This window comes from Neopsephotus bourkii, unplaced genomic scaffold (genome assembly GCF_033783945.1).
Source record: "Neopsephotus bourkii isolate Nb327-2 ecotype Australia unplaced genomic scaffold, CSIRO-AGI_Nbou_v1 NB_1759, whole genome shotgun sequence".
Taxonomy (NCBI): Eukaryota; Metazoa; Chordata; class Aves; order Psittaciformes; family Psittacidae; genus Neopsephotus; species Neopsephotus bourkii.
In genome coordinates, this window is record NW_026902233.1 from 530,461 (window position 1) to 558,417 (window position 27,957).

A 27,957-nucleotide genomic window follows, 5' to 3' on the forward strand; every position below is an offset into this window, starting at 1 on the left:
AAGCTCTTGCAGTGACTCCTGTGAAAGTTAGAGATCCAATTTTTCAAGAAAAATCTTGGACTGGGCTGGATGAACAATTCTTTTACATTTGTAAGAATTTTTTCTGTCAGTATCTTGGCCTGATTTATGAATATTAGTTCTATGAAGTACTTCAGGCATATCTCAGACTTACTCCAGCCTCTGGAAAAGAAAATGGCAAGGCAGCATGGGCAGAGCCGGAAGTGCAAAAGAGAAGACTGGCAGCCATGGAAGCTTGCGATTTGACTCCCATCCTCAAATAGAAGTGATTTTCTCCCCTTGCCCCATTCTGATGAGGTATTCAGCTTCATTTTTGCACATGAAAAACACAGTGAAACTTGTTCAAAGTATTTGTTGAATAGCGAATGATACCGTGGGGAATTTGTGACTGTAAATAACTTTTTCAAAGGTAATTTTCTGTGCTTTTTTTGATTTGAGTGGTCTTACTTATGAGTTAAAACAGATGAAGTTGTAAGAGAGATTATGAAAGGAAATTGAGTTGTTGTTAAGATGGTAATGATTTTTCTATTTTCCTGTTATGGATAGTTTAGTGTTACATTTCTTGTGACTGAGACATCGTCTTTACTCTGTAATGCATGTGTATGTTATGGGTTTCTGGATGAAGGTGCCAGTAGCATGACATGACATTTATCACTGATCTTCAGTTGGAGATTCCTGGATGTCAGAGGTTTATATAAGACTCATGTTAAATATGGAAGAATATCATTAAAGTGTATAAACAAATTTTATTTTACCTTATCCTAAGTGCACATGTAAGCATCAGTCTTTCTATTGTCCATTATAAACTGATCTTTGAAAAATGGATAATGTTTCAAATTGCCACTACAAAGAAGTGTAAAAGTTGTTTCTGTGCCTTCCCTGAGAAATTCCTTACATTAAATTTTAAAAACTTTCCGATCACTTTGAAATCTGAATTTCATTGATTTTGTCTCAGTCTTCCAGTGAGATACTGTTCCTGTGAGCATTTTTCCCCCTTAAGGTTTTGATACATGTTCTCAATTTTAATACCATTTCAGACATGGTTTCTTCAGAAAAGCTGGAAGTCCAATTCCTTTGTTACTAGATTACAGTACTTGTTCATGCCATAATTACACAATTTGTAAAATGGGTGTAATGATATTAACCTCTTTTCAGAAGGCTCTGTGAAAAGTTTTATAATGCTGCTTTCTATGTATAGAAGTAGTTAGTTAACTTGTGTAACCTTTTATTACTTTGTTTTTGAATTGGTCAATAAACCTATTCTTCTGGTTTCAGTGTGAACTTGCCCTGTAAATGGCTGGGCTAGAGTTTAACACTTTGTTGTAAAAAGTAGTGCTGAAGCTGTTATCCCCAAGGTTTGTAGTATTCCTATCCAAGGCTTTGGTTTGGACACATCTTCAGTCTCTAGGATTACTAAATAACAATAAAAAATATTTTTTTTTTCTGTTTGTTCTTGGGTAGTTTCCAGAAAAGCAGTGAAACCTTTTGTTTAAAATTGTTTCGTTTGGATTTTTTTTTCAGCAGTTTACAGATTTGGGTGTAGCGTAGAGATGTTTTTCTAATCTAAACCGTGGACATTCTGTTGAAGAGCAAAATCACGTGATTAGATTAGACTTCTCACTTCTCTGACAGTGTTTGGAGACAAGCAGCGCACTGGAAAGAGGCATTTCCCAGGGAGAAAGCAACTGATTCATACTTGCTCACCATGGAAGCATTCCAGCATCAGCTATTCACTCTTACTGGGGGTCTGATCTGTTTCTATGTTCTGGTAAAATGCATCAGGTTTATGAAATACGTTTTCCCACACATGTGGAGTGCTGTGCCTCAGACTTTCTTTCGGTCGATGGGAGAATGGGCAGGTAAAGGAAACTTCTTCACCTTCTTTTTCTTGTAACTAAGTAGTGGATTGTTAAATTACTAATCAGGAGCAGTTTTCTTGCATTTCCTTTCCCTATTCCTTAAGGACAAACCACAGTTTCCACTAGGTGTGGTTTTCTTAATTTCTTTTACTTTTCTCCTAGTAACTTCAGGTTTATGAGACACAAGGTTTTGCATACTTGGTGAGAATAGAAAAATAGCCAAACTGGCAACAGCTCACACACCTGGTGTGAATTCTTTCCCCATTCCTACCTTTTTTTTCTCTACTGCAAATGCTTTTGTTTTAATAGCATTGCCTATATTGTCAGTTTCCTGATATGTGAAGCAACTAGTTTATGTCTAGCATATGGACTCCACTTTTCAAAACAACTTTTCTTTGTTCCTGGGGATGTTGCTCCAGCGTTTTGGTGTTATTTTTCCAGATTGGTGAGCTATCCTTACTGGTACTGTTAACAACCAAATCTACTTTAGCCTAAAAACTTCAAAGGCTGCAACTTGGCAGTACTTTTTTAAAGATATTAAGCATTCTCATAAAGCAACAGAAATACGCACATTTTTCTTCCTACTGTTCAGTGATGTTTTTCTAAAGCTTGTTAGGTAATCAGTATGAAGCAAAAATTAACCGGTATTACTGTTTCTGAGTTCCTGGGCTACACATGTCATTGATGGTGACATCTTGTTAAAAAGTGACCCAAACAGTATGTTTGTACTTCATTCTTTTCCCCTGCATTAAACAGGATTGAACACCTGCTTAATAAGCATATCTCGCAGTGGATTAGTCAGAAATGAAATCCACCCCTGTGCAAAAGACCTGCCTGAATAATAGCTGCTTCTGAAGCAATATGTAGGTCTTGTTTTGATTTTAATAAGGAGGAGACCTCTGTTGTGTGTGAGGAGAGGAGCAGCACATGGGATTTTCTGTGTAAAATCCTTATTTCCACTGAAGGTTGGGAGACTTGTTTCTTTTCATGGACATTTTATGCTGTTTTTTGTAAATGTACTGGGCCCAGTAAAATTCATAAGGCTTGGGTGATTCGCTGGCACATGTGATCCTGGGAATTATGAAAGTTAAAGTTTATTTCCTAATGGACACTTGCATTTCATCTGCAGTTCTGCTAGAAAGCTAAAGATCCACTGCTGCTTCACTGAGGGGTCTCTCTTCTCTGTGAAATGAGACAGTAGTTGCTTTTCTATTGGCAACAAACCTAATGATTCAAAATCACTTTTTCCTCAGTGTCTCTTGCTATTTAAAAGACCTTATCCATATTTTTTTATATCAGACAATTTTCCTTTTTGCTTTGAAAACTTCCAAGGTTTACCTTGGAATTACTTTGGTGCTTTCCTACTTACTTTATTTCTTCTTTATTTCTAAGGTGATAAGGATTTTCTTTCCTCTTTGGCATTTGTTTGTGTAAAATTTAAAGTTTAGCCTGCTTTACAAATGCCAAAGGTTGTTTACTTTCCTAGTAACACTAAATCCAGAAGTAAACCTCAGTAGGACAGCTCTGAAGGAAGAGCATTTTATAGGTGGTGGCAAGTTTGCTGTGATGTTTCCTTCCAGACTGATTTTTTTTGTGACAGAAATTGTTGCTTCAGCTTTAGTCACCAAGAAGTCCTTATCTCCTATCATTCTGCCACCAGCATATAAATAAAAAGCTTGCAAAGCAGAACTTGTAAATATATGTGTATGGAAAAAAATTCTACCCCCTCTTTGGCAACTGACTTGTTGCTGAAGCAATGGTTGCAATTGACTTGTAGCTTGGTTTTGATCCACTGAAGATAAAAGTAATAACTATCTACTGCATCGGATGCATTACTGTGGGGAGGGATTTGCTTTGCAGACAGAAAACACTAAACGAAGCAATAAAATGACGACAAGGTCACAAGGGACTCTTTTTTTTTTAAGAAAAGATTGATTCTCTTCTTCAGGAGAGCATTTAGGATGCAAACTCACTCAGGTGATACAGAAGAACACGTTAAAGCAGAGCTCCAAATGTAATCTTTATTCTTCTTTTTACTTTCTTCAGTGGTCACAGGAGCAGGAGAAGGGCTTGGAAGAGCATATTCCTTTGAGGTAAGATAGATTACTTACCCTTAAGTTTATTTTAACAAAATGACAAATGCTACCCCTTCATCGGTTTCTGCAAGTTAGTATAATCACTCTAGGATTCAAAGGCACTGTGATAAACACGGTGCTGATCCTTCTCCCCCCATATGCATTTATCAACTTTCAAAAGGAAACAAGTGCAGCATTTCAGAGGAAGGTAATTCATTTCACAACGGTCTCATTGGACCAAGGAAATCATAAAGTTTTCACATTGCCTTCCAGGATAGGAAGTCTCCTAAGTTGTCCTTTTTTCCCCAGCTTTGCAGCTAATATGTTTTCTGACTTTCAGTGGGGTGGTTCATCTCTAACATACAAAATGTAGTTTTCTAGCCTTTACACTTGCAAACACATTCTGAATGATATATCTGAAACAAAAAAAAAAAAAAAAAAAGAAGAAATCTCTATAAATCAATATAAACTGCAGGTTTCAGAAATTGTAAGGAAACTTAATGGTTTAATTATGTATTGATAGCTCCTGGAGGCTGCAGGAGGAAGGGGGAGCTCTGTGCTGGTCCAGTGGCTGCTACTGTGCAGAGTCACTACAGCAGTCCCTTTCTGTTCACCTGTGTTCACCAACACTGAAGGCAGGGTGATCTTGTACTGTCCTGCACCAGCCTAGGTATTAGTGATAGTGACTGGCTCCTTTCCTAGAAGCTAAACTTGAAGAGAAGGACTTGGGGGTGTTGATTGATGAGAAACTTAACTTGAGCTGGCTTCAGTGTGCGCTCACAGCCCAGAAAGCCAACCGTATCCTGGGCTGTATCAAAAGGAGTGTGACCAGCAGGTTGAAGGAGGTGATCCTGTCCCTCTACTCTGCTCTAGTGAGACCTCACCTGGAGCACTGTGTGCAGTTGTGGGGCACTCAATACAAGAGCGACATGGACCTGCTTGAGTAAGTCCAGAGGAGGCCACAAAGATGATCAGAGGGCTGGAGCACCTCTCCTATGAAGACAGACTGAGAGAGCTGGAGTTGTTCTGCCTGGAGAAGGCTCTAGGGAGTCTTAAAACAGTCTTCCAATATCTACAGGGGGCCAACAAGAAAGCTGGAGGGAGACTTTTTACAAGGGCATGTCATGACAAGAGGTGGAGCATGGCTTTAAACTGAAAGAGGGGCAATTTAGATTGGATCTTAGGAAGAAGTTCTTTCTTGTGAGGATGGTGAGACACTCGCACAGGTTGCCCATGGAAGCTGTGGCTGCCCCATCCCTGGTAGTGTTCAAGACCAGGTTGCATGGGGCTTTGAGCAACCTGGTCTAGCAGAAGGTGTCCCTGCCCATGGCAGGGGGGTTGGAACTGGATGAGCTTTAAGGTCCCTTCCAATCCAAATCTTCTTATGATTCTCTAACAATAATTTAATCAAGAGTTTAGATGTGATGCAATCTGCTCATAAGTTATAAAATATATCTCACAGGAAAGGCAAGTAAGCTGGCTTTTGAATTGATTTACAGGATTAAGGTAGACTTGCAAAGTATGTGCATTGTTTCAGCACCTGCTTCATGATTTTCATTACTGGGAATGGCAATACAATAACTCCTTTTGAAAGTGCATTGAATGTAGGAAGCACAAAGACAAACACCAGGCATTATTGTTGAACATTTGGCATAGTTGCGATAAAGATCACAGGCTTTCCCATGAGAGAGAAGGGATAATATTGTAGCCTTGTCTATTCACTGAGTTGCTGTAGTGACGGACAAATGGAAAGGGTCTGATGACTACATAGGTTGTGGGGGAATGGGATGGGATCAAGACAGGGAAGAAATAGTCAGAAATGCTTGAATATTTACTTAGCACCAAGTGTAGTCATCTGCACGTGCAGCTTGCTGAACTCATTTTTTGTGTGAGCACCTGGCGATATTTTATCCATGTGAAGGCTGCAGGAACCTGTGAATGTCTAGATCAAAGCCTCTGTGTTAAACCATAATATTGTTCTGCTTCTTTTGTGCTGTATGGGTTATGCAAGAGTAAATCCTATTTAAAATGCCAGCTGTAGCATGCAAATAGCTGCTTTTTACCATGAGAAAACACAAAACAACTACTGTGTAAAAAAGAAAACCCACAAACGAACAATCAAACAAAAAAAAATTGAAAGAAAAAACACAAACCACCAAAAACCTGGAAAAAAAATCACAAAAAATCTTGGCTGGAACTGGCTGGATTTTGTGGGATATTTGTTCATTGTTTTTGGCTTTTGTGGAATGACTGAGAGCCATCTTTACCCATGCTGAGATGTATCTTCCTCTCCAGGTGGTCCCTTTTATTGAAACTGTGCTCAGCTACTGCTCTGTGGGGCAGATCCCAAACCCACACCACGTGAGCTCATAGCTTGGCATGTCATCTTGCTGGCTGAGGTCAAAGTACATGTTTTGTCTGGCTTGCGGATAAATAAATCTGACCCTGCTGTTTTAGTATCTGTTCCTGTCTCAGCACTGCTGTCTTGCTGGTCTGATGTCAGGATATGAAATTCTCTGATGTTCTTCTGGCATAGGTTCCTCGGGTGGTATGGGCTGATATAAAGTCAAGCCTTATTTGATAACCACTGTGCCTGTTCTAGAGTTCGAGCTCTGACACAAAGTGATGAATTTCTTTCTGACATCCTGAGCTCAGGGGTGGGCTGATAGCAGTACACAAAAATCTAAAGGCTCTGCACTTGTTGGTAGAATATGGTACAGGAGACTGAGGAGAGAAGCTCTTGTGTTTTAGAAGACCAGAGTGAAGTGGCTTTCTCTGCCCTTTCATGTGGAAATCCAAGTAGGCGGTTCATTAGGTAAGAGACAACAGATTGACTCACACTCAGATATTGTAATATTTATTGGTTCAGTACCCTCGTTTCCAAGGTTTATGACTAGATAAAGGTCTCTGCAAAGTCTATTAAGCTCAAGAGCGGGCTTCCATGAAGGCTGTCTGTATTTCTAGCATATCAGGGTGCTTCTGAAGAGCTGACCTTTTTGAGCATAACGACCCTGACCGTTTGACTGACTGCTCTGATGTCAAGAGCACTGGGATTTTGGGTCTAGTTTGCCATGCTTATTTCAACAGCTAGGTTTCTGTTAGATTTGGTCAGTTAGTTCTTGAGCTGATAGAGTTTAGACTCACCAGTCTTATAACAAGGAGCAAAACCAAGGAACAAAACCTAGTGTGCTGCTAGACTCACATCTCTACTAAATTGTTAACATTTCAGGTATCAGTGCATCTTGTTTCTTCTGTTTTTCTGATATAATAACTAAAGATGTGCTTTAGCATCTGTTACTGACTTAGCACTTCAAACATGCTGAGTTTATGGATGAGACCATGATGTACTCTGAGATTTATGCTTTAGGCCCTGCACACTTCTCATCTGATGTCAGGGCACAAGGAGGGTGTTGGTGGCTTACATGGTCACCATTTTTGTTATTGTTAATGACTCATAACTCTCTTATAACTCATGCCAATTCTTGTGTTTAATGAATGCTTTAGCAGACCATCTTGAGACAGGCACTGCACTCATTTGTTAATACAACAGTTCCTCAAATCTTAAACCTTTGTTTCATTTCCTGAAATTGAGCATAGTATTACCAGCAGTATAATACAAGGTAAGTATGATGTGATTTCTTCCACTCCAGTTGCAAATATATACTAATTTCTCCACTTGCTTTTGTATTTAACCTGGAAATACTGCTCTTCTACTTGTGTGGCACAGGTGCATAGCTGGCAGAAAGATTGCAGAATTCTTCTGCCCTTTTGTTTCAGTCCTGGTTTGCTGGACCAAAAGAGGTTGAAAGATTTGAATCATAGATCTCCTACAGGTGTGAACCTCAGGGAAGGAAAGAAAAGGGGTGAAGCACTGAGGATATATCAGCTTATTCCTGGAGATGAATCTCTTTTGTAATAGGTAGAAATTTACGGTAAACAGCTACAGATCCCATAAAGCATTTTTAAGAATTTTAAAGTATTACATCTGATTATTCATGTAGAATATAACCAATTTATCAGAGTAACTGTAGTAGTTACACGCATGGTTTTAACCTAAAATCTGTGTCTTGCCTTTCATGAAGCTTTATTGTTTGAAATTTTGCCTCAGACTGAGCTGCAAAATCATACTAGGAAATGCAGAGTGACTTTGAAATAATTTAATGTAGGTTTAAACTTCTTAACCATGAGTTTGCAAGACTCCATAGTGCAGATCCTGCTTGATTTTTCTTCATTATTAGCCCCATTTCTAAATGCTAAATTGTCATTAACAAAGTGCAGGAGCATTTTAGTCCTTTGCCACTGGGAGTCAGGGTTTCCTAACACAAGCAGGTTCACGTTACAGTGGTGGAAGCTAGTGCTTGTTCTTAAGTGTGAGGGGCAATACCATCCTCTAACATCAAAGCCTTTCTATGTTCAGAAAATGTTTTGTGCTAAAGACATCTACACTAAAAGTTACCTTTATTTGAAATGCGGCAGAGTTAAATCTGATTTAACTTTTCCAGTGGATGGCCAGGAATTTCTTTTCTAAACACAGTTCTTTTTGTTTGTGTGAGGGTGCGTTTGAATCTCATGGTAGTTATAATGTCCTACAAAACCTATTTCTGACAAAGGTGTGCATTTTGTATGTGGGCAAGGAAGCAAAAGGGATTAGTCAGGTGTAGCTTCTTTTGCTTCCAGAAATGGTTGGTGCAGTGTTATACTTCTGCTTAGTCTGGAGTACAACAGTTAACAATTTGCCACAAACATGCACTTTTAGCTGAAGTACAATGCAATCTTAGCAACAGGAATATTTTTTTACTTAGGTGTTAGGAGATATTATTCTACCAAGTGAAAAATAGAGACCTAAGTGAGATGATCCTGACAAGCCCAGTGAAGCAGAACTTTGTTTTTATTTTGTATATGACTTTGGGTGGTATTTACTTTTGGGTCTGAAGGCACAGAAATTAAATTAAACCCAACTAACACTCCCAAGTGGCAGTGACCGTGGAAACGGAGACCGTACCTCCAATTGGAAATGGCTTGAGTCAAGCTTGCTGTGGACAAAGGGAAATCTGCTGCCTGTGTGTAGGCAATTAGAGTTCTCTTCCTGGGAACTTCAAATGGAGCCCTTAAAACAAGCTTTTGAAACTCCTGAGTGTCTCTAAGTCTGTGCAGGTCTCTTTGGAGCACCAGTCAATTATGTTAGAGGGTCTCCAAAAGCGCAGAATTTTGAACTTGGTCTTTGTGTTAAAAACACAAATGATTGTAGCTGACGCATTTAATGGGCAGTCTTCCCCTTGTACTCTCAATGTGTAGTGAATTTTTGAACAAAGGTCCTTATTCCTTAACATTCTCTGCACTGTTTCAGAAGAGCCAAATGGGACAAACTTTTTCCCTCAAATAGCTTTAAGCAGAAATCATTGCAGGGCATCAGCTGTGGAAACGAATGGGTCTTCAGTGTGTGGCCTTCACCAGTAAGTTTCTTCTAAGAAAACCTTGTGCTTTCAGGTGGCATTGGCTTTATCTTAGTGCTGGCTAATCTAGCTCTTTCTCCTTGCTCTCATGAGCATGTTTTCTTTTTTCAGCTTTATCCTTTCTTCATGCACACAACTCCATTTAGCTTCCATTTTTTTGATAATCCCATTTCAAAAGCTGGGGCCACAATTGTCCTTCAGGTTTTACCTCAGACTTTTTAACTGATGGGAATGGGATGCCTTGGGAAAACAGGAGGAAAACATTCTCTATTTGTTCTGCATTTGTTCTGCACATGGTAATACCAAGCTGACTATAAACAGACTGTTGTATTAAATAGTATTCACAGGTATAAACTCCAACTATTGCCAATATCTTTGTGGATGTACATTTGTGGGACTGTATTTTGAGGTATTAAACACAGACTTCATCCCTTTTTGTTGTTTCTTCCTTTTTTTGTTTTTATTTATTTGTTTTGTGGTTGGTTCTTTTTTGGTTGGTTGGCTTTCGTCTTTTGTGGCTGTTTTCTGGGTAGGGTTTTTTTGTTGTTTTGTTTGTTTGTTTCTTCGCTTCTAAAGAAAGAAACAGTTAAAATGTATCATATTTGAATTATATTAAAAATATGACTAAAGTTCAACTCCTTTCAAACTCTCAAGCCTTCAATTCAATATATGTAATCTGCTTCCTCAGAATAAAAAAATGAGGATGGAAGGTGATGTTGTAAAATGACTATGATGTCATCAGCATATTTGGGCTCTGAAATCCAGGTAGAAATAAAAATGTGTTTCTGGGAAATGTCATGTATGTTTTAACTCCCTGCAGACATTCGTTCATTTGAAATTGGCTCAGTTTTTTTATTTTTGTTCATGTTATTTGGGTTTGACTGCAGGTATTTCTTGTAAGGGTCCAAGATTACCCAATTAAGAAAGTGTTTTGGAAGACTGTTTACTGTTGGCCTGGTTTTAATATCTGTTGTTTACCCATTAGGCAGATGACAGGTAAATGAAAGCAATTTTTAAAACTCCATGATTGCTTATGTTGCAGGACTGGAAAAAAATTGAAAGTTTCTTATGACCTTACTGTTTCTTAAGAACTCTCATATTCCTTTCTTGTAGCTGGCAAAACGTGGATTAAATGTAGTTATGATAAGCAGAACTCTTGAAAAACTACAGAGAGCAGCTGTTGAAATTGGTAAGTGTTTGTCTCACCTTCCTGTTTAGCAGGGTGGATTTACAGGGAGCTGGAGGTCTCTTCCCTTGGTACAGTATCAAGTACAGTAGGGCCCCAGGCATTGCTCTAGCACTAAACATAATTCTGGTATTACCATGTTGCTTGAATACTTCTGATCATGGATTGCTTTAAAAATGTGTTCTATCATTCAATCAGTGAGATGGGTTTGATAAAAAAGTGAACATGTATTCTTTACTGGCTTTATCTGACTTCAAAATCTGCGGGGCAAAGGAGATGTAATACTAGAGTCATTGGAGGCATCAATGAAATGGTTTAAACTTGGAAAAATAAGGTTACATTTAGGCTAATTTTTGGACATAGCAAAGGAGGAATAAAATTGAAATTAAGGTTCCTGTCTGAATTGAATTTGTTTGGAAGTTTTTTTAAGGTTTTCAAGTTATATTTGGCTTTTGGTAAAGCAATTAAATAGTGTGTCTTTGGAATTAGTTTAGAATTAATGTTCCCTTTCTTTTCTTTGAAAGAAATTAGCCATTTACAATGGGAAATGGCTTGTTAAAACACATTAAAATTCATGGTTAGGTTTTACTTAGGAGTCAAATGAGTTTGCATCCTCCATTAACTTCAAAGATTGCTGTAATCAAGTTTGCTCTTTCCACTGTTTTTTTCTATACATGGCTTCTACCCACCAGATTCCCTGATTCACAGGTTCTTGTGTGAAGCATGTGTCACTCCAAAACTACACCTCTGTCAGGAGTTGGCTTTAAGCAGGCTTAGCAGCTGACTCCAGCAGAGTATCGGTCCAGTGAGAGCAGGGCGTCTTGCAGGGACATGGCAGACTGGAAGTGGGTGGAAAAGTCTGTAATATCTGAGCCTGCTGCTACCAAAATCAAAGATCTGACCCTGAAAATTTCCATCCAATTCTCTTTTGTTCTTTTTTTTTTTTTTTTTCCTCCAGGGATGAACTTTTTTCCCTTGGGAAGCAAGGGGTCTCAGAGGAGGAAAGCACCAACTTGTTATAAGCAGTTACATATATGAGGTCAATGTGACTATGGTCTACTCTAGCCCTCTTAAATAAACAACCATAAAAAATAGTTTCTGTGACAATTAGGTCAGCTCTGGTGCCATTGTTGCATTTCCTTGCAGCTATGATTGTTAAAGAATTACAATACTAAAAACCTGAAGAAATAAAAGCTAAAGAGTTTTCAGTTTCTTCGCATTGTAAATTATAACCAGAAGAAAAGAATGAAAAGAAAATGATTCCTGACACTAACATAGTAAAGAGAAAACATGGTGAAGGGGTGGAAAGATGACATACTGTAAATTCCACTGGACTATAATTTATTGTAAGGCCATCCACTGGCCACTTTCTTAATTAAGTCCATACTATGCTGAATTGTGTAGCAGTGTGTGATGAAGTACATGCCATGTCCTGAAAGGTACTCTGAGATAGTCAACCCTGCAAACACTCCTATGCCTGTGCAGAACTGACCCATGACTTCTTACATGTCAGGAAGCTTCACTGACTGCAGCAGTGTTATCCATGTAATCGAAGGTGTGGAGAGGTGGATGGTGTGACCCCAGCAGCTCAGGCTACATTGGTTAGGCTGCAGTATGTTCAGCTTGGTTGTGAGCATAAACATTTTTCCCCAGAGCTTGCTGAAATTGGTGGAAAACCCCAGTCTGTCCTTTCCGCTGCTTTTGGTGGGTTTTGGCAGAAGCCCATAGTGACTCTTCTGTTATTTATTGTGTCAGGTTGGCAATGAGTACATAACAACAAATAGCGCAAACAAAGGGAAAGAGAGGAAGACAGAGTGATGAAAAGCATAGATTATCTGACCTGGATGCCATTAAAATCAGCAGGGAGCTCTGGATGTGGTCTTATGTTAAAGCTTTGGAAATGTTACACTAATTTCAACTTTCAGACTCAGGCTTTACTGTAATTAAGCTCAGCAGTCATCGTGAAGGAAGAAAAATTAAACTTCCTGTGATGTTATGTGAGTAAATAAACAATAGAAACCAAATATGCAACAGGAACTTATCCAGAATGATTATACTGTTTTCACAAATTTCTAACTCTCACTGACTTTCTAAACTACTTTTAACAAGCAGCATCTCTCTCCAAGCAGCTTTCACTACCCGAACTAGGAGATATGGGCACAGAAAGTTCTTTGCAGGCTATGTAAATTTGTTGCAAGACTGAACATGTTACTCTTGTTTCCTTTTTCTTAACAGCTGTACCACGTATCTTTTTGCAGTCACTTGGACATCATAATTAAGACTTGCCTCCCTCTTTAAACTGATAACATTATTTGCCTAATCATACTGTCACATTCCTCTGGAGTACTGAACAAGAGAAATTAAAAGAGCCTAAACTGTGGGTAATTTCTGAGATCTCAGCGTTTGGCTTTCCTGATCCTATAGGCCATAAGTGTGCCTGAGAACAGCTCTCAAACCTGGAGTAGGCAGAAATCCTCAGTAAGAAAAACATTTATCTGAAGAAGCACTGGAATTGAAAACCAGATTTCCACCCATTCAGTCTGGGTGAACTTGAATTGGAATTGAAAACTGGGTGGACTTGAATTGGAATTGAAAAACAAATTTCCACCATTCAGCTCTTTTAGAATGAGATAAAAGATAGGAAAGTCAGTCTTGTGGAGGGCAGACAGAGAGCACCATCACACCAGGTGTACTGCTCATTTAACCCATTTAGCACAGTGGTTGGGAAAACATTGATCAAACCATAATACCAGGAGATTATAAATGGTTTAGTGTGATGCATGCCTGTCCATAGCAGGGGGGGCTGGAACTAGATAATCTTAAAGTCCTTTCCAAGCCAAACTATTCTATGATTCTATAATTTTACAATGGAATGTATTAACTGCACACTTATTTTATTTCTTCTCTACAGGCAAAGGTAGGTCCTCATTGAGAAGCTATACCTTAGGATCAATATACAACCAGGATCACTCTTCTTCTGCTAATGCCAAACAAACAAAAAGCCCCACTTCTGTAAAACACAAAAATTATTCACAACAAGGGTGTCTGGGTTTTGATGGTGTTAATGAATTTGTGTTTGATGATGCAGGAAGTATTTTATCCACCTCTCCCTCCTGAAATTATTCCTGTTAATATTGAGCAAAGCAGTGCATTAAAAAATCACCTCACACAGTCTGGAATCAAATGTGCCTTGCTACCACTAAGACCTGTAAAGGTGCTAATTCATTTAGCTGTCCCCTCTGTTATAGGTTGTTTCCAATCTGTTGTAGTCTGTGTCCTCTGCTTCTCTTGTCCTTCCTGCTTCAAGAGCTAAGCAAGTAACAAACTGAAATCACTGATTAGCATAAACAACTCACTTGGCACATCTTTCCTTCATCCTCAAAGGCTGTCAAAACGCCTGTTGTGTCTTGCTGATCCTTGAGGTAAAGTGCTATTGCTCAAGACTCTTTCCCAATCTTCTGTATTACTCCATGAAAGAGCACTTGATCGATTTCCTGAGTGCTCTGGTACCCAGTAACAACTTTTTTGTTGTTCATTTGGGGTTTGTTTGTTTGCTTCTTTGTTTTTTTTGTTTTGTTTTGTTTTTTTTTTTTTTAAGGTGTTTGTTTGTTTTGGGTTGGGTTGGTTTTTTTTTTGGTGGGGAGGGATGTGGTTTGTTGTGTTTTATTTTTGTTGGATTGGTTTTGTTTGTTTGGTTGGTTTTGTAAATTTCATTTTGGTTTTCATTGAGTTTGTCTTCAATGGTACTTTCTATCATCATTTGCAGTTCTGTTTTTACCCTCATTCTTTTTGTTTCTTCTCTGTTTTCCTGTTATTTCTGAAACCGTGTTAGTTTATATTTCTGAGAAGATGCATTTGTCAAAAAAACTTTCAAAATGTAGCCAGAACTTGTGCTCTATAGTTTAACATGAAAGTTTTTTATTTCTGCCCAGTCTTAAATTTATTGTTTTGTAACTTCTATTATTTAAGTAACTTCTCATTTTTCTCTTCTCTCTGCAAATTTCCACTGAATAGGAATGCCATCTTGTCCTAAGCACTTTTCACTTCATGACCTGTGGCCAGCAGGTAGAGGGAGATGATCCTCCCCCTCTACTCTGTCCTGGTGAGGCCGTATCTTGAGTACTGTATCCAGTTCTGGGCTCCTTAGTACAGGAAGGACATGGAACTACTCAAAAGGATCCAGCAGAAGGCTACAAACATGTTTAAGGGTCTGGAATATCTCTATTATGAGGAAAGGCTGAGGCAGCTGGGCCTGTTTAGCCTGGAGAAGAGAAGGCTCGGGGGTATCTGATAAAATACCTTAACGATATCAAAATGATGGTGCCATTCTTTTTAGTGGTGCCCAGTGACAGGAGAAGGGGCAATAGGCAAAAACTGAAATGCAGGAAACTCCATCTGAATACATGGAGAAACTTCTTTACTTTGAGAGTGACAGCAATGGAACAAGCTGCCCAGGGCAGTTGTGGAGTCTCCTCTGGAGACATCAAAAACCCACTTGGATGTAATCCCTTGCAACCTGCTTAACAGAAGGTTTGGACAAGGTGTCCCTCAGAGGTCCCTTCCAACCCCAGCCATTCTGTGTTATTCAAGTTTTGTTATCGTACTTCAGAAGGGTCTCCTTTTTCTAGAAAGATCATTTCTGTGTCACTCGGTCATTCATTTTGTAACCTCAGGTTTTCAGAAGATCTTCATAACTCTCTAAATAGAAAATAAGAGTTTCTAGTGCACTGCATGTCCTAACCAACTTCATGCTTCACACTGAGTTATTCTATTTCTGATAAATTTCAAAAGACATCACATTATCCTATCTGACAAGAGGGACTCCCAAGTGGTCTGAGGTCAGAAGGTGTTAGATGTATCCTTCTTAATGACATATTTTATAACAAATTGGATTAAACAACTCAGCTCAAGTTTTTCATTTGACTGAAATTAGTTTTCTATTCATTTTTAATGTAGGCAATAACCTGTCCTGATGTTTGAAAACCTAGGCTTTCTGTTTCTGGCATGCTTAGGACTTTTCAAAAGAGTGGAATGGCTTACGTATTCAAAGACTGTCATAAATCTTTGTCACAGAGAAGTATAGACATCAGAAACATTGAAAATATTTTTTGGCTCTCTCCTTTGCAGAATTGTTATCATTTTCTGAAGGGCTATCCCTGGATAATTCATTTATCAGCATGATAGTTTTATTGTTTTTTCATATATTGTTTTACTGTTAAATGAGACAGAGGAAGGCCGTCTGAAGTACTTGTCTGTTGGCTGACAGTGCTGGTTGCAGCAGTACAGTCCGGTACAGACAAGGGGACACAGAGGAAGTCCAAATGTTTTGTTCAATCCTCATTTTTATGTTGCTCTAGTTTTGGCTGCCCTTCTGATTGCCCCCAAGCAATACGGCTACAACATCACTACAGCTTTTAAGACCACCTCATTTTGTTTATATAGCTCTTCAACCACAAGGTCACCATAGATGTCCACTCCAGCTGTTGCTGTCCTTTTCCACTCACTGCATTTATCTCACAATGTCCTTTTCTTTATAGTTATACCATCCTCCAGCCTGGGACCATGAGGGGCTCATTTGCCACTAGAATTGCTTTTATATGTTGAAGGCTCAAAGGGTGTTTTGTCCCTTTAATACACAAAACACCAGCTTGGAAAGAGGGCAAGAAAAAGGGCAGTGAGCATTTCAGATCTGGAGTCAGAGCACCCGCTGTTTACTCAAAGTGCTTGCATTAACTGAGTAGCATAAGGTGATCAAGAATTGTAGTATATTAAGGAGCAAGTAGGAAGAACTGGGAGGGAATAGCTCTCTCTCATCCTCCAGCAGAGGCTGTGTTTCGTTGCAAACTGGCCTGCTGGACCCAAAGCCAGCTTTCTGCTAACCTTGCTCTCTGGTGGGAGCTGGTGCAAGGCCTCTTCCTAAGTTCTCAATGTTCACCAAGGGGTAAAGCAAGATTACTGTATAGAAAACATCAAATCTGATTCCTATCCAAGGTGATGCTCTCTGTTGCCTGTATGATAAAATCAGCATCCAAACAAACAGAGACAGTTTCCCAAACAAGACCCATGCACCTGAATTTCTGCCACTTGTTCTGAGTCTGAAACCCAATCATTTATTGACATTTCCAAGCTTTGCCTGTCACTTTTTCAGCAAACTTCATCTGGATTTCAAGTTGCCCATAAAACTTAAAAGCAGGTTTAGTAGCAAGAATTTACAATGTGAACCTCTAGTTAGAAAAGATCTTATTGGGCCCCTTTAAAGGAAAATCTTGCCTTTAAAAATGAGTAAATAAGAGCCTCTACCTCTGTTCCTCATGAAACTTCATTGAAAATATGAACAGCAATAAAGCAGCTGCTGAGAAAAATGGTAATGTACAGCAGGGCTCCACTCCTGCATCGCAGTGACACTGGACAAATCACATGTATTTCCCTTCTGTGTAAATTGACCTTGTAAAATTCAAGTCATACCCTCCCTAAAATGCCTTTCAGTTCTGCAAAATCCTGGGGAAAGTTCAGCCTAGGAGAGTGAAAATGTCAAAACAAGAGAGGAATTGTTTGGAAATAATGCAAAAAAATACTGTTTCACACTAAGCCCTGTTTTCTCCTCCTCCTACATGAAAAAAACAAGCTCTGCTTGTTAAAATGTTCATCTTATACATGGAAACACTTCTAAACCGTTGTGCAAAACAGTGTTTATATAGAGGATCTGGCACCCACATTCACTTGCTTAACGTGCTGACAGTGTTCAGTTATAAATATTGTGATGATCAGAGGAAGAAGTCCTGTGTTGTTTATTTCTGGGATTTTTTTCCTTACTGAAGGTCCAAATGGTGTTTATATTTTGTGAGGAAACTTCCACAGATTTCAGGGCATAAATTCATCCTATATATGCCAGGCAATTTCCCTGAAAGCCACTGAGTACAGTGGGAGTGCTTTGCTTGTGTTGTGATATTTCTGAAAGTAAGAAAGTTGAAACAATTACGTACTATACAGCAGGCATTACTGAATGAGACATCTGATTGTTTCTCTTATTACTTAATTACAGCTCTCCCTCTCTCTGGACAGATACGAAAGGGTTTTCTATTTTTTTTCTTTCCTTAATTACAGAGCAAACCACAGGTCAAAAGGTGAAGATTATACAAGCAGATTTCACTAAAAATTCAGTATATGAGAACATTGAAAAAAACCTGCAAGGCTTGGATATTGGTGTTCTGGGTGAGTCATTAAGACCTGTTAATTGAAGAGTATTTTATGGCTGCAGTGTATTAAACAGAGAATTGTACAAATGATGTGTCATAAGAACTGGTTAGCCAACATTTAAAACCAAGCACACAGCTGCCTAATGCATTTGAGCATTACTTATTGTGAACAAGTTTTAAAAGTGAGTTTGGATTCTCCAAAGGCTTCTTGTTTCTCTTGCTGTGGCCTCTTCACTGTGAAACCTTTTCTGCTGCTTTACAAACAGCATTTAGCTTGTGGGGTGACTTCTTCCCTGTTTGGCCTCAATAAATTCATTTTCACTCTTGGTTGTTTTGCAACTATGTACAATTCTTATATTCAATGTGAAATGAGCTTCTGGCTAACATTAATAAGTATAATACAGGCAGCAACAATGAAAATATGGTTATAGGAGGGGCATTCTTTTTGGTTTGGTTTTTTTTTTTTTTTTTTGGTTTGTTTGGTTTTTTTGCAAAGAAAATAATCCTCTTAATAGTGAAACAAATGAAACAACAACAGCAAAACCCCAAACCAAACAAACCCCCAAACTATAGCAACAGCCTAGTTTTTCATTCCCTGAAGTCAGGAGTGATTACTCTTGATGACTTCAGTGAGAACAAGGCCCGATGTTAAACAGCATTTCTGTTTGCATACAACTCAAAAGCTTCTGGGCCTCAAGGAGAAGCCATTTGTTTAACTAGCTGAACTATGCATTTTGTCTAGATTTGGTTCTTATCATTATATTTCCTTTGATTAGTTAACAATGTTGGAATGCTTCATAATCCTCTTCCATGCCGTTTCCTTAATGGATCAGACATAGATGAGGTAGGATTACTCTGTGGGTTCTACTTTCAATATAACAATGAGGAATTGTAATTCCATTTAACAAGGGACAGATTTTGCCCCTGCTACAATCAGTGTGTATTTAACTGTTCAGTTGAGTGGGAAAAGAACCAGTCCTGAAGGAGTATAGTTTTATTTGGTTTTCATGCTTGGAAGAGCTTACAAGAGACACACAATGGTAGATTTCAGCTAAACTGTAGCAAGCACCCAGTGATAGGGGAAGAGTGTGCAGATGGACAGGTTGTAGGAGGGGTCAGGAGCCCCTCTGGCTCAGTGCTGACTTGTAATACAATGGGGTCCAGCCTTGTCACTTCAGCCACAGCTGAAGTATTGGGTTATTGTTAGTATTATGAAAGCTTACTTTCTTTGGAGCACCATCATTTAAGTATGTGAAAAGAAAAAAATAATAAAAAAATTAAAAACTAAACCTTGTTTAAATACAGTTTACTTTTGGAAGGAATTAATTAATTTACACATGTAGAATAGTTTGACAGGATTTAGGATGTGATCACATTCTTCATTGGCTTATTATTATTTACCTCTATAGTATTAGCCATGAAAAAAAAAAACCCACCCAGAATTTCTAAATGTATTTCTTGCTAGCACCTGTTTTAGGATCCAGTCAATCTATACATTATAAACTATTACAGATAGGAGGTCCACAAGCTGGCTGGTTCACTCTGACCTGCAGTCATATGATGGCATGTCTGCTATGACTTGTGTTTGGTGCTGGTCTTTGGTGGGTGTCTCTACGTGGCAGTGCTGTTGCAGCACAGTGTACCTCTGCCATTGAGAGCCACTTTCTGCCTGGCACATCCGTGATTTGTTGCCTGTATGCATCCATTTTGGTTTGCTACTGCCAACACTGCCCAGACGTCCAGGTTTCTCCATGTGCAATGGTGTGGCTGGGCAAAATGGAAGGCATGGAATCGAGTGGATGCAAAGCAGATTTGCACACCATTTTTTAAATAAAATAAATCAGGATTTACCTGCCTTTGACTATCCCACAGCACAGGTGCAGCCAGTGACAACCTGGGGCAAGCAACGCAGCTTTAAAAGCAACTGCCTTGCTAAAAGGCTTTTCAGTTGGAATTGTTAGCTGTTTTACCTGGATGAGCTACAAACTCTCTGTAAGTTAGCGATGAACTTAACTGTTTCTTTGCTTCCTGCAGAGCCTTGTCAACTGCAACATTATTTCTGTTACAAAGGTATGTGACACACTCGCATCTATGTTACATCTGCCATGCAGTTTATTAGGAAAAGAGTCCCACACAGGAGTGTCCAACCAGCTTTCCTTTGTACTTTCATTTAATTTTTCATCAGACAGCAAATTTCAGTAGGAATATCAGCGCTATTTCAAGGGCCTTGTCTGCTTCGAGGGCCTGTGAAATATTTTCATCAGCGCTGACTGGAAACATTTTAGCACAGTTCTTGGTTGAAACATACTGTTACACTGCAGCTGGAACATGTTGCAAAACCATGTTTGTTTCGGTAAACAGATTTGTTTCAGAATCAAAATCTTCAAGACCAGAAGATCTGCCGTTTGGCTTTTTCTGTACTGTACTCTTGCCCTTTTTCTCCTTTGGTCACAATTCTGTTCTGCAAAACCAGAATATTTATTTTACAGAATATTTATTTTTTTATAATAATATTTTAATATTATTTTACAGAATATTTAGTATCTGTGAAGCGCAAAAACTTAAGGAGCTGACTCCCAGTTCTGTACTTTACCTCTTGGTGCTAATTTTGGCTGGCTGCTTTCCTACAAGAACTGTTAGTAGTTAGTATTTCATGCTTTCCAAGCGTGATTAAGATTTGTATTGCTCTGCTTTTTGCAAGCAGTGTGCTAACATGAACAAGAGCAGGACAAGAGCTTTGTAGTTCATCTCAACCTTGGTTAATAACTTTCTAAACATGGCATGAAAATTATCAACAGATGTTTGTCTTTCTTTGGCTAGCAAACTTTATATCACAAATTTGTACTACTGCTTGATGACTTCAGATAGTAAATCATGTAGTATTAGTCAACGGAAACAAATTCTTCTATAAGGTAGTTTGGTGAACTTTCTGCTCCCAGGTTGTATCCTATTTACATGTCAAAATAATAGAAATATCTGTAAAACCTGATTTATATATATATATATATATATATATATATATATATACACACCTCACAAAAACAGGCAAACATTTTATATCCTCTCAGTCCAGATAAAAGAAGTGTTTCCATTTATCATTTCCAGATTTACACATAGCTCAGAATCCACATCTTCTGCTTCACCAGGACCTGGGGATTCCTTTCCCCCACTGCTGCAATGCATCCTTTTCAGTCTTCCATGAACATTCACCTTCCTCCAAAACACAAAGAAGAAATCATACTGCTAATTATCATTCCTTATTGTTAGGCCCAAATCACCTTCTGTTTGTTCCCCCCCCTGCCCTCCTCCCTGCCTTAATTCCTGCCAGAATCCTGTTCACCAGTTCTTGTATTAGGTTGCCCAACTCCAGGTATTCCTGGCTTCCACAGATGTGAGTGATATGTGCAGCACTGCTAAAGGAGGACCTTTGCCATGTCTTCCACTTGGAAATCCCTCTTTACCCAAGCTGATGTGGCCCATTGCCACCCTTTCTGAAAATTAAGCTTCCTGCTCCTGCTACCCTGATGTGCACAATGGCACTATCAAAAAAATAGGGAATTAGTAAGTACCGAATTAATGTGCATCATTCATTTGCACTACTTTTCATTACTAAAATCCTAAAGCTATTTTTGGTGGCATATTTTATTAAAAAAAAAATAAAAAAAAAAAAATTCTTTTCATGGGTTTCTGCTATTTCTGATCCAAGTGGAGCCAGCAGCAAAAATGAAAAACTACTATGAATTTGACTTTCTCCTTACAGTTATAATTCAGTAGTGAAGAATGACGAAATTCAGAAACTGTTGAAAAGATTTGGAGAAGCAAAAGACTTTCACTGCTTAGAAGACTAAGCATGGGGGGGGGGGGAGGGTTGGTTTGGGTTTGGTTTTAGGTTTTTCTTTTGTTGTTGGTGGTGGGTTTTTGTTTGCTTTTTCTTTGACAATTCAGATGATTTGCAGGTTATTAACATTTTTAAAATGTCTTCAAAAACTTTGATTATGCTCAAGCAGTTCATATCTTGTGAATAAAGCAAGTTTATTTAAAAAATGATATCAGAAAGGGGGAGAATGGATATAGTTGTTAACGTACTTATCTTACAGATGACAAAAATAATTTTGAAACAAATGGAGTCAAGGTAAAACTGATTTTTTCCTAGAACTTACAATAGCTTTTAGCTGCTACCTCCAGTTTATTCAGTTGTAGCTGTGCTTTTTCATTATTAACTTCTGCACTTTAAAAGTATGTCAATCACTAAGAGTTCTTCTGCTGCTAGTGCTGTGTGAATGAATGATAGGAACTGCCACAAACTGTCAGTCAACTGTAGAACAAGACAAAAAATACAAAATACAGGTCTGTGTGCAGTAAAAAGATGAAGGCACTGCAGAAATAAAATGGAGTGGGATGGGTTCAGTTAAGCCTTTTCTTAAATGGCATTTGAATATAATGTTTTATTCTTCTAAGAGTGATAGCTGTGCTTGGAATAATGCTTTTCAAGCTCTGAAAATACCTGTACTACATCAAAGAGATTAATTCAGCTATGCAATTAAGGATCCTTTTTTTCTTTTTAATACAATGTGTAATTTAGATATGGGGGTCCTTAAAGGAGATGTTAAGGTCTTCAGATGGAGCTTCTAGAAAATATCATTAACTACTGCATTTTAGAGGCTAGTGCATGTTCTTTGTTTTGGCAACAAAATAAGCTCTTAGTGTTTAATTGTTTTGGTTTGGTTTTTTTTCCTGGTTGTTGCTGAATGAATTGTTTTTAGTGATTTGTACAGGGAGTTGTGAATAGGAAAGCTAAAACAACAGATGCCAGGAGCAGGAGAAAGAATGTGCGGGCTAACGAGCAAAGGGGACCGACTAATTACTTAGAAGCATAAAATCTTTCCTCTGATGGCAATTTTTTTCTCTGTTAGATGTACAATAGCATGTACAATGTTCCCATGGTTCTGATTGCACTAAGCATTTAAATTTCACTTATGACATTATTCCTAGCTGGTTTAGATTTAATTGCACCTAACAAGACCATAAAAATTGGGTCTTTAAAAGTGTAGTCTACAGGATAACAGGGATCTTTGCCTTCTCAGGAAAAAAAGGTTGGTTTGCACTTGTGCAGGTTTATACTACAATACTGTCAAACATAAACTGAATGCAACTGTTTAAATTGAATTTCAGACAGAAAGGTCTTATTCTGAATCTGTCCTCTGGCCTGGGTACTTTCCCTTGTCCACTGTACACAATGTACTCAGCTTCTAAGGTAAGTCTGTCGCATTGCTTTATAAAGAAATCCCCATCAAGTGTTACCAAAACATTTCTATCAGCAACACAGGGGAAAGTTTTCAGGGTTTAAACCAGTGTTGCTCTGCTGAAATAATGAAGTAATGTAAATTAGCACTAGCTGAGAGCTAAGAATCAGGGAAGCTATGTAAATGAAATCCAGCCGAAGGTACATCTGATCACTAGAACAGAATTTGCCTTTTCCTAAATACTATTATGCCAGTGCTTGCAATCTGCCCTCATTCCAGGAAGTGATGACTTTTACTGGGCAGTTTCAGCTAGTTTACTCAAAACGGTAGATGCATAAAAATGCCAGGCTTTGCTTATGGAACCAAGAACAAAAGTTTTGGTATGGGGGTGGTGATTTGCCTGACTTCATAGATTTCACTTTAACATTTTGCTCTGAATTTAAGCGCCACAGCTTATAAAAATGAGTAAATGAGTTTTACTGAAGAAGCAACTTGCTTAGCTCAGGTTTGCTTCAAATGAAAGATTCCAACAATATTTGCTTGAACATAAAGTTCAGTTTGGTAAGAAAAAGCTAATTATTCTTGGTAAGGAAGTCTAATATTCCTTTTTCTGTTTTTAAGGTAAGGCTCTTATTAATCCAAATTTGAACTACATTAAAACCAGACAATTTTAGTTCCTTACAGTTTAGTTAACACTATTTCAAAGTGATATGGTACAGTTTGTATTATTTTTGCTTTTTTCATTCTTGGGTATCTTTAATGTTTTTTTTTTTTTTTTTTGGTTTTTTTTTTTTTTTTTGGTTTTTTTTTTTTGGCAATTCCCTGAAAGGAAACTATTTTATTTGTCAGTGTACTGATGTTTCCATGCAATATCACAACATTATTGGTGTTTAAATTGTAAGAACCATCAAATGATGACTTTGAAACACTGCCATTTTTCCTCTTTAGTTGGACTTTCATATTTCTAATTACAGAGGACTGTCAATTTTCTGAATATTTCTCAAACATCTGACTTCTGAAATCTGTCTTGAAAGATATTTAATTTCTACACAAATTAGTTAGTATATGTGTACTCTTCATGGTGTTCTCTCCAAAAGACAAATCTTAACAGCTGAAGCTAAAGAACCCCCAAATTCTCAACTACCTGACTTTGAAAATCCTATCTGTAGGCTGTGCTAGTAGTTTTGCACTGAAAGCATGAGTTGTATTTCGCTCCCCTCTTTTATTGCAAGACAGCAGTGTAAGCATTGAACTGGGAGGGCAGGTCTCAGTCAGAGATGAGAGCCACATGAAACAATAGCGAGAATAGTGGAACTCAGATATTTAAATCGCTGCATGTTCAGAAATGTAACAAAGCTTTCAGCCCAGTCAGTACTTGATTGATGTTTGGCTTGGGTCAATGCCAGGGTCTATCTTGTCTGGTGCAGACAAGAGTCAATTTTGCCATTGATCATGTGTACCAGCAGAAACTGTCTCGAAAAATTTGTTTCTGTGGTTTTCATCACTGTTCTGTGCCTTAGCTTGTGTGATGCTTGGCCTTTTTTGTTAAGGACCTGTTCTCATATATTTGTGAGTATCTGTGGAAGTACTTTGTTTCCCATGCTAATGTTATTTTGTTGGTTTATTTGTTTTTGTTTTGTTTTGTTTTAGGCTTTTATAAGCACTTTCTCCAAAGCACTACAAGCAGAATATAAGGCAAAGGGAATTATTATACAGGTATTATTATTATTATATCTTGCTTTATTTCCTCAATTTTAGGAAATCAAGGAAACAAAGAATATTTCTTCAATAATATCTGAGATGCCTAAATCTGTATAATGTTGCCATCCTTGGTGAAGTGCTGGGTGACCCTCTGAAAACTCTGTCTCCTCCCTGTATGCAGCTTCTCCCCTTATCCCACCATAGTATCATTACTTGTTCCACATAGTGCCTTAATCCACTGCAAACATGTGTCATAATTTTTCAGATACTACAGTATTCCTCAAAGTGAATGGCCCTATCTAAATGTTAGATGACATTACACTGTTACGATTTCTCGTTTTAGGTAGTGACTCCTTATGGTGTTTCTACTCCAATGACAAGGTACCAAAAACCTGATCTTATTACAAAGACAGCAGAAGAGTTTGTGAACGAATCACTGCAATATGTCACCTTTGGAGATGAAGTTTTCGGGTGTTTAGCCCACGAAGTGCTGGTAAGTGAATTTGATAGTGTGTAAATGGCTCCCAAAGGCTGAATCAGAATTGTCTAAGCTCAGCAAGTTCTTCTGACTGATTCCAGGGGCCTTAAGATTGGACATAAATAAGAAAGAGTGAACAGGTTGTTGAAGCTAATATGACACCAGTACACTCTGAAGGGAAGAATACACAAGTAAAACATAGTTAGCAGTACAGTGTGGCTTTCTCCACTTTTGTGTGTCGAGCTCAGCTCAGTTTGATATTTGGTTAGTCTTTATCCTTTCACGAGCTGCCTATTTTCATGATGCTATAAGAAATAGTTCTGAGACCCCTACTCCTTTAAAGAAATTGGCCAGCATATTAAAAAATAATTAATGGAAAACACAAAAACAGACTGTGCTATCACACGAACATAATGTCCTTAAGATACTAAGCTAGCAAAACCAGGATAAATATTTATGCATGTCAGCTGTTAATGATGAGCATTAAAAAAAAGTATAGGGAAGAAAATATATTTATTGAAAACACAGAGGAATTAACATTACCTTCTTCTAAGAGAAACATACACACTGAAAGCATAAAGTAAAAGCCTTTGCTTTTCTATTACCTTCCTGAACACTTAGTTGATTTCTTTCATGAGATTTTGATAACCTTTTGCATTTGTATTGTTTTTGCTTGATTATTCGGAAGGCACGTGTCCTACAGTTTGTCCCTTTATGGGTATTCCACAGCAACAGATTTCAAGAAACAGTCTTACATTCATTTACTAATTATCTGAAGAAGATGTGGAGGAAGCCGAACCCTTAACAGTTATTTTTCTGGAGGATGTGTGATGCAAAACCCCAGCACAACGTGTTTTGCTGTGTGTCTGCATGTGAATGTAGAAGGAATCAATCAGCTTGAACCACAACCCCATCCAAATCACCTGTTAACTAATAAGTGATTCTTTGATCCAATGACTCTATTAAGCAAATTAATTCCTATCCTTCTTCAAAGACTTTAAAATTCGCTAAAGCTGTTCCAGTTACTTCTATCAACCTAACATAGGTATTAAGAAATTTATGCTACTATTTTCACACAAGCTTGAAGGCCGCAAATATTTACGATTGTTTGATGCTCATGAATAAAACAATAATTTGCTCTACTTGCAAACCTGTTCACAGTGTATTTGATGCTTTCGGTGTGTGTTTTGTGTCGTTTCCTCTGAAAAGTGAAGGGAATTTACAAGAATTAAAAAAGGAAGCTTTCAAGATGTAAAGTACACACTGGACCTCAGTCCATAAACGATTGGCTTCGAGGCTGGTGCTGCAGGCAGGGCTTTGGATTCTTTGATAACGGCTGGTTTTATAGGGCACCAGTCTGGACATTGGCATGTGGGAAAGGTTTATCGCACAGAGGCAAAAGGATGCGGGGGCACGAATTAGCAGGGCTCATTTGGAGAGCTTTAAACTAGATTCGAAGGGGGATGGGGTTGTAGCTGGGCTTGCCTCAGTGGGACAGCGCTCCAGAATTGATGATGACTGGGAGGCCTCCTGTAATCCTAGGGTGAAATCGGTGTGCTCAGCTCGCTCCCTGAAATGTCTGTACACCAGTGCGCGCAGCACGGGAAATAAGCAGGAGGAGCTAGAAACCTGTGTTAAGTCGGGAGATTATGATCTGGTGGCAATTACAGAGATGTGGTGGGACAGCTCACATGACTGGAATATAGTCATGGAGGGCTATGTCCTTTTCAGGAAAGACAGGCCAGCCAGGCGGGGTGGTGGGGTTGCTCTTTATGTGCGAGAGCAGCTACAATGCGTTGAGTTCTGTCCGGGAACAGATGATGAGAGAGTTGAGAGTCTGTGGGTGAGAATTAAGGGGCAGGCTGGCAGGGGCGATACTGTTGTGGGGGTCTGTTACAGGCCACCGGATCAGGGTGAGGAAGTTGACGAGGCCTTCTACAGGCAGCTGAGAGCGGCCTCACAGTCACAGGCCATGGTCGTCGTGGGGGATTTTAACTTCCCTGATGTTTGCTGGAAGGACTACTCGGCAACCCAGCCGCAGTCCAGGAGGTTCCTCCAGTGTATGGATGATAACTTCCTCATGCAAATGGTGGATGAGCCAACCAGGAGAGGTGCGCTGCTGGATCTCATCCTCACTAACAAGGAGGGTCTGGCTGAAGGAGTGAAGGTTGAGGGCTGCCTTGGTTGCAGCTACCACGAGATGGTAGAATTCAGGATCTTGTGTGGTAGGGTCAGTAGAATAGCAAGTAGAATCGCAACCCTGGACTTTAGCAGGGCAAACTTTGGCCTCTTCAAGCGATTGCTAGGGGAAATCCAGTGGGCTAGGCTGCTTGAAGGGAAAGGGGCCCAAGATAGTTGGTTGATGTTCAAGGACTGCTTTTTCCGAGCTCAAGATCGGAGCATCCCGACACGTAGGAAGTCAAGGAAGAGGGTCAGGAGACCTGCGTGGCTAAATAGGGAATTGCTGGGTATGCTCAAGTGGAAGAGGAGAGTTTACAGGTCATGGAAGGAAGGGCTGGCCACTTGGGAGGAATATAAGGCTGCTGCTAGAGGATGTAGGAAAGCTGCTAGGATGACTAAGGCCTCCTTGGAATTAAAGCTGGCGAGAGGGGTCAAGGACAGCAGAAAGAGCTTTTTCAAATACATGGCAGATAAAACTAACACCAGAGGCAATGTAGGCCCGCTGATGAACGAGACGGGTGCCCTGGTGACAGAAGATACAGAGATGGCAGAGTTACTGAATGCCTT

The 27,957-nt window shown here is 38.9% G+C and overlaps 1 protein-coding gene across 1 annotated transcript; it reads left to right on the forward strand.

Moving 5' to 3' along the window:
* The first annotated feature begins 1,410 nt into the window (after positions 1-1,410).
* Positions 1,411-26,293, forward strand: HSD17B3 (hydroxysteroid 17-beta dehydrogenase 3). Its single transcript, XM_061377513.1, has 11 exons — positions 1,411-1,877; positions 3,924-3,970; positions 10,519-10,594; positions 17,696-17,803; positions 18,564-18,631; positions 19,822-19,857; positions 21,885-21,919; positions 22,960-23,041; positions 24,681-24,746; positions 25,075-25,224; positions 25,898-26,293. Exons 1-11 carry the CDS (start codon positions 1,724-1,726, stop codon positions 26,012-26,014), a joined length of 939 nt encoding a protein of 312 aa, XP_061233497.1. The 5' UTR covers positions 1,411-1,723; the 3' UTR covers positions 26,015-26,293.
* The last annotated feature ends 1,664 nt before the right edge of the window (positions 26,294-27,957 follow it).

Excerpts from the sequence above, each read along its gene's own strand:
- HSD17B3 (XM_061377513.1), top strand. The coding sequence starts at position 1,724 with ATGGAAGCATTCCAGCATCAGCTATTCACTCTTACTGGGGGTCTGATC. Across the intron at positions 17,804-18,563 it reads CTTGGATATTGGTGTTCTGG|TTAACAATGTTGGAATGCTT; the intron begins GTGAGTCATTAA and ends TCCTTTGATTAG. Across the intron at positions 18,632-19,821 it reads ATGGATCAGACATAGATGAG|AGCCTTGTCAACTGCAACAT; the intron begins GTAGGATTACTC and ends TGCTTCCTGCAG.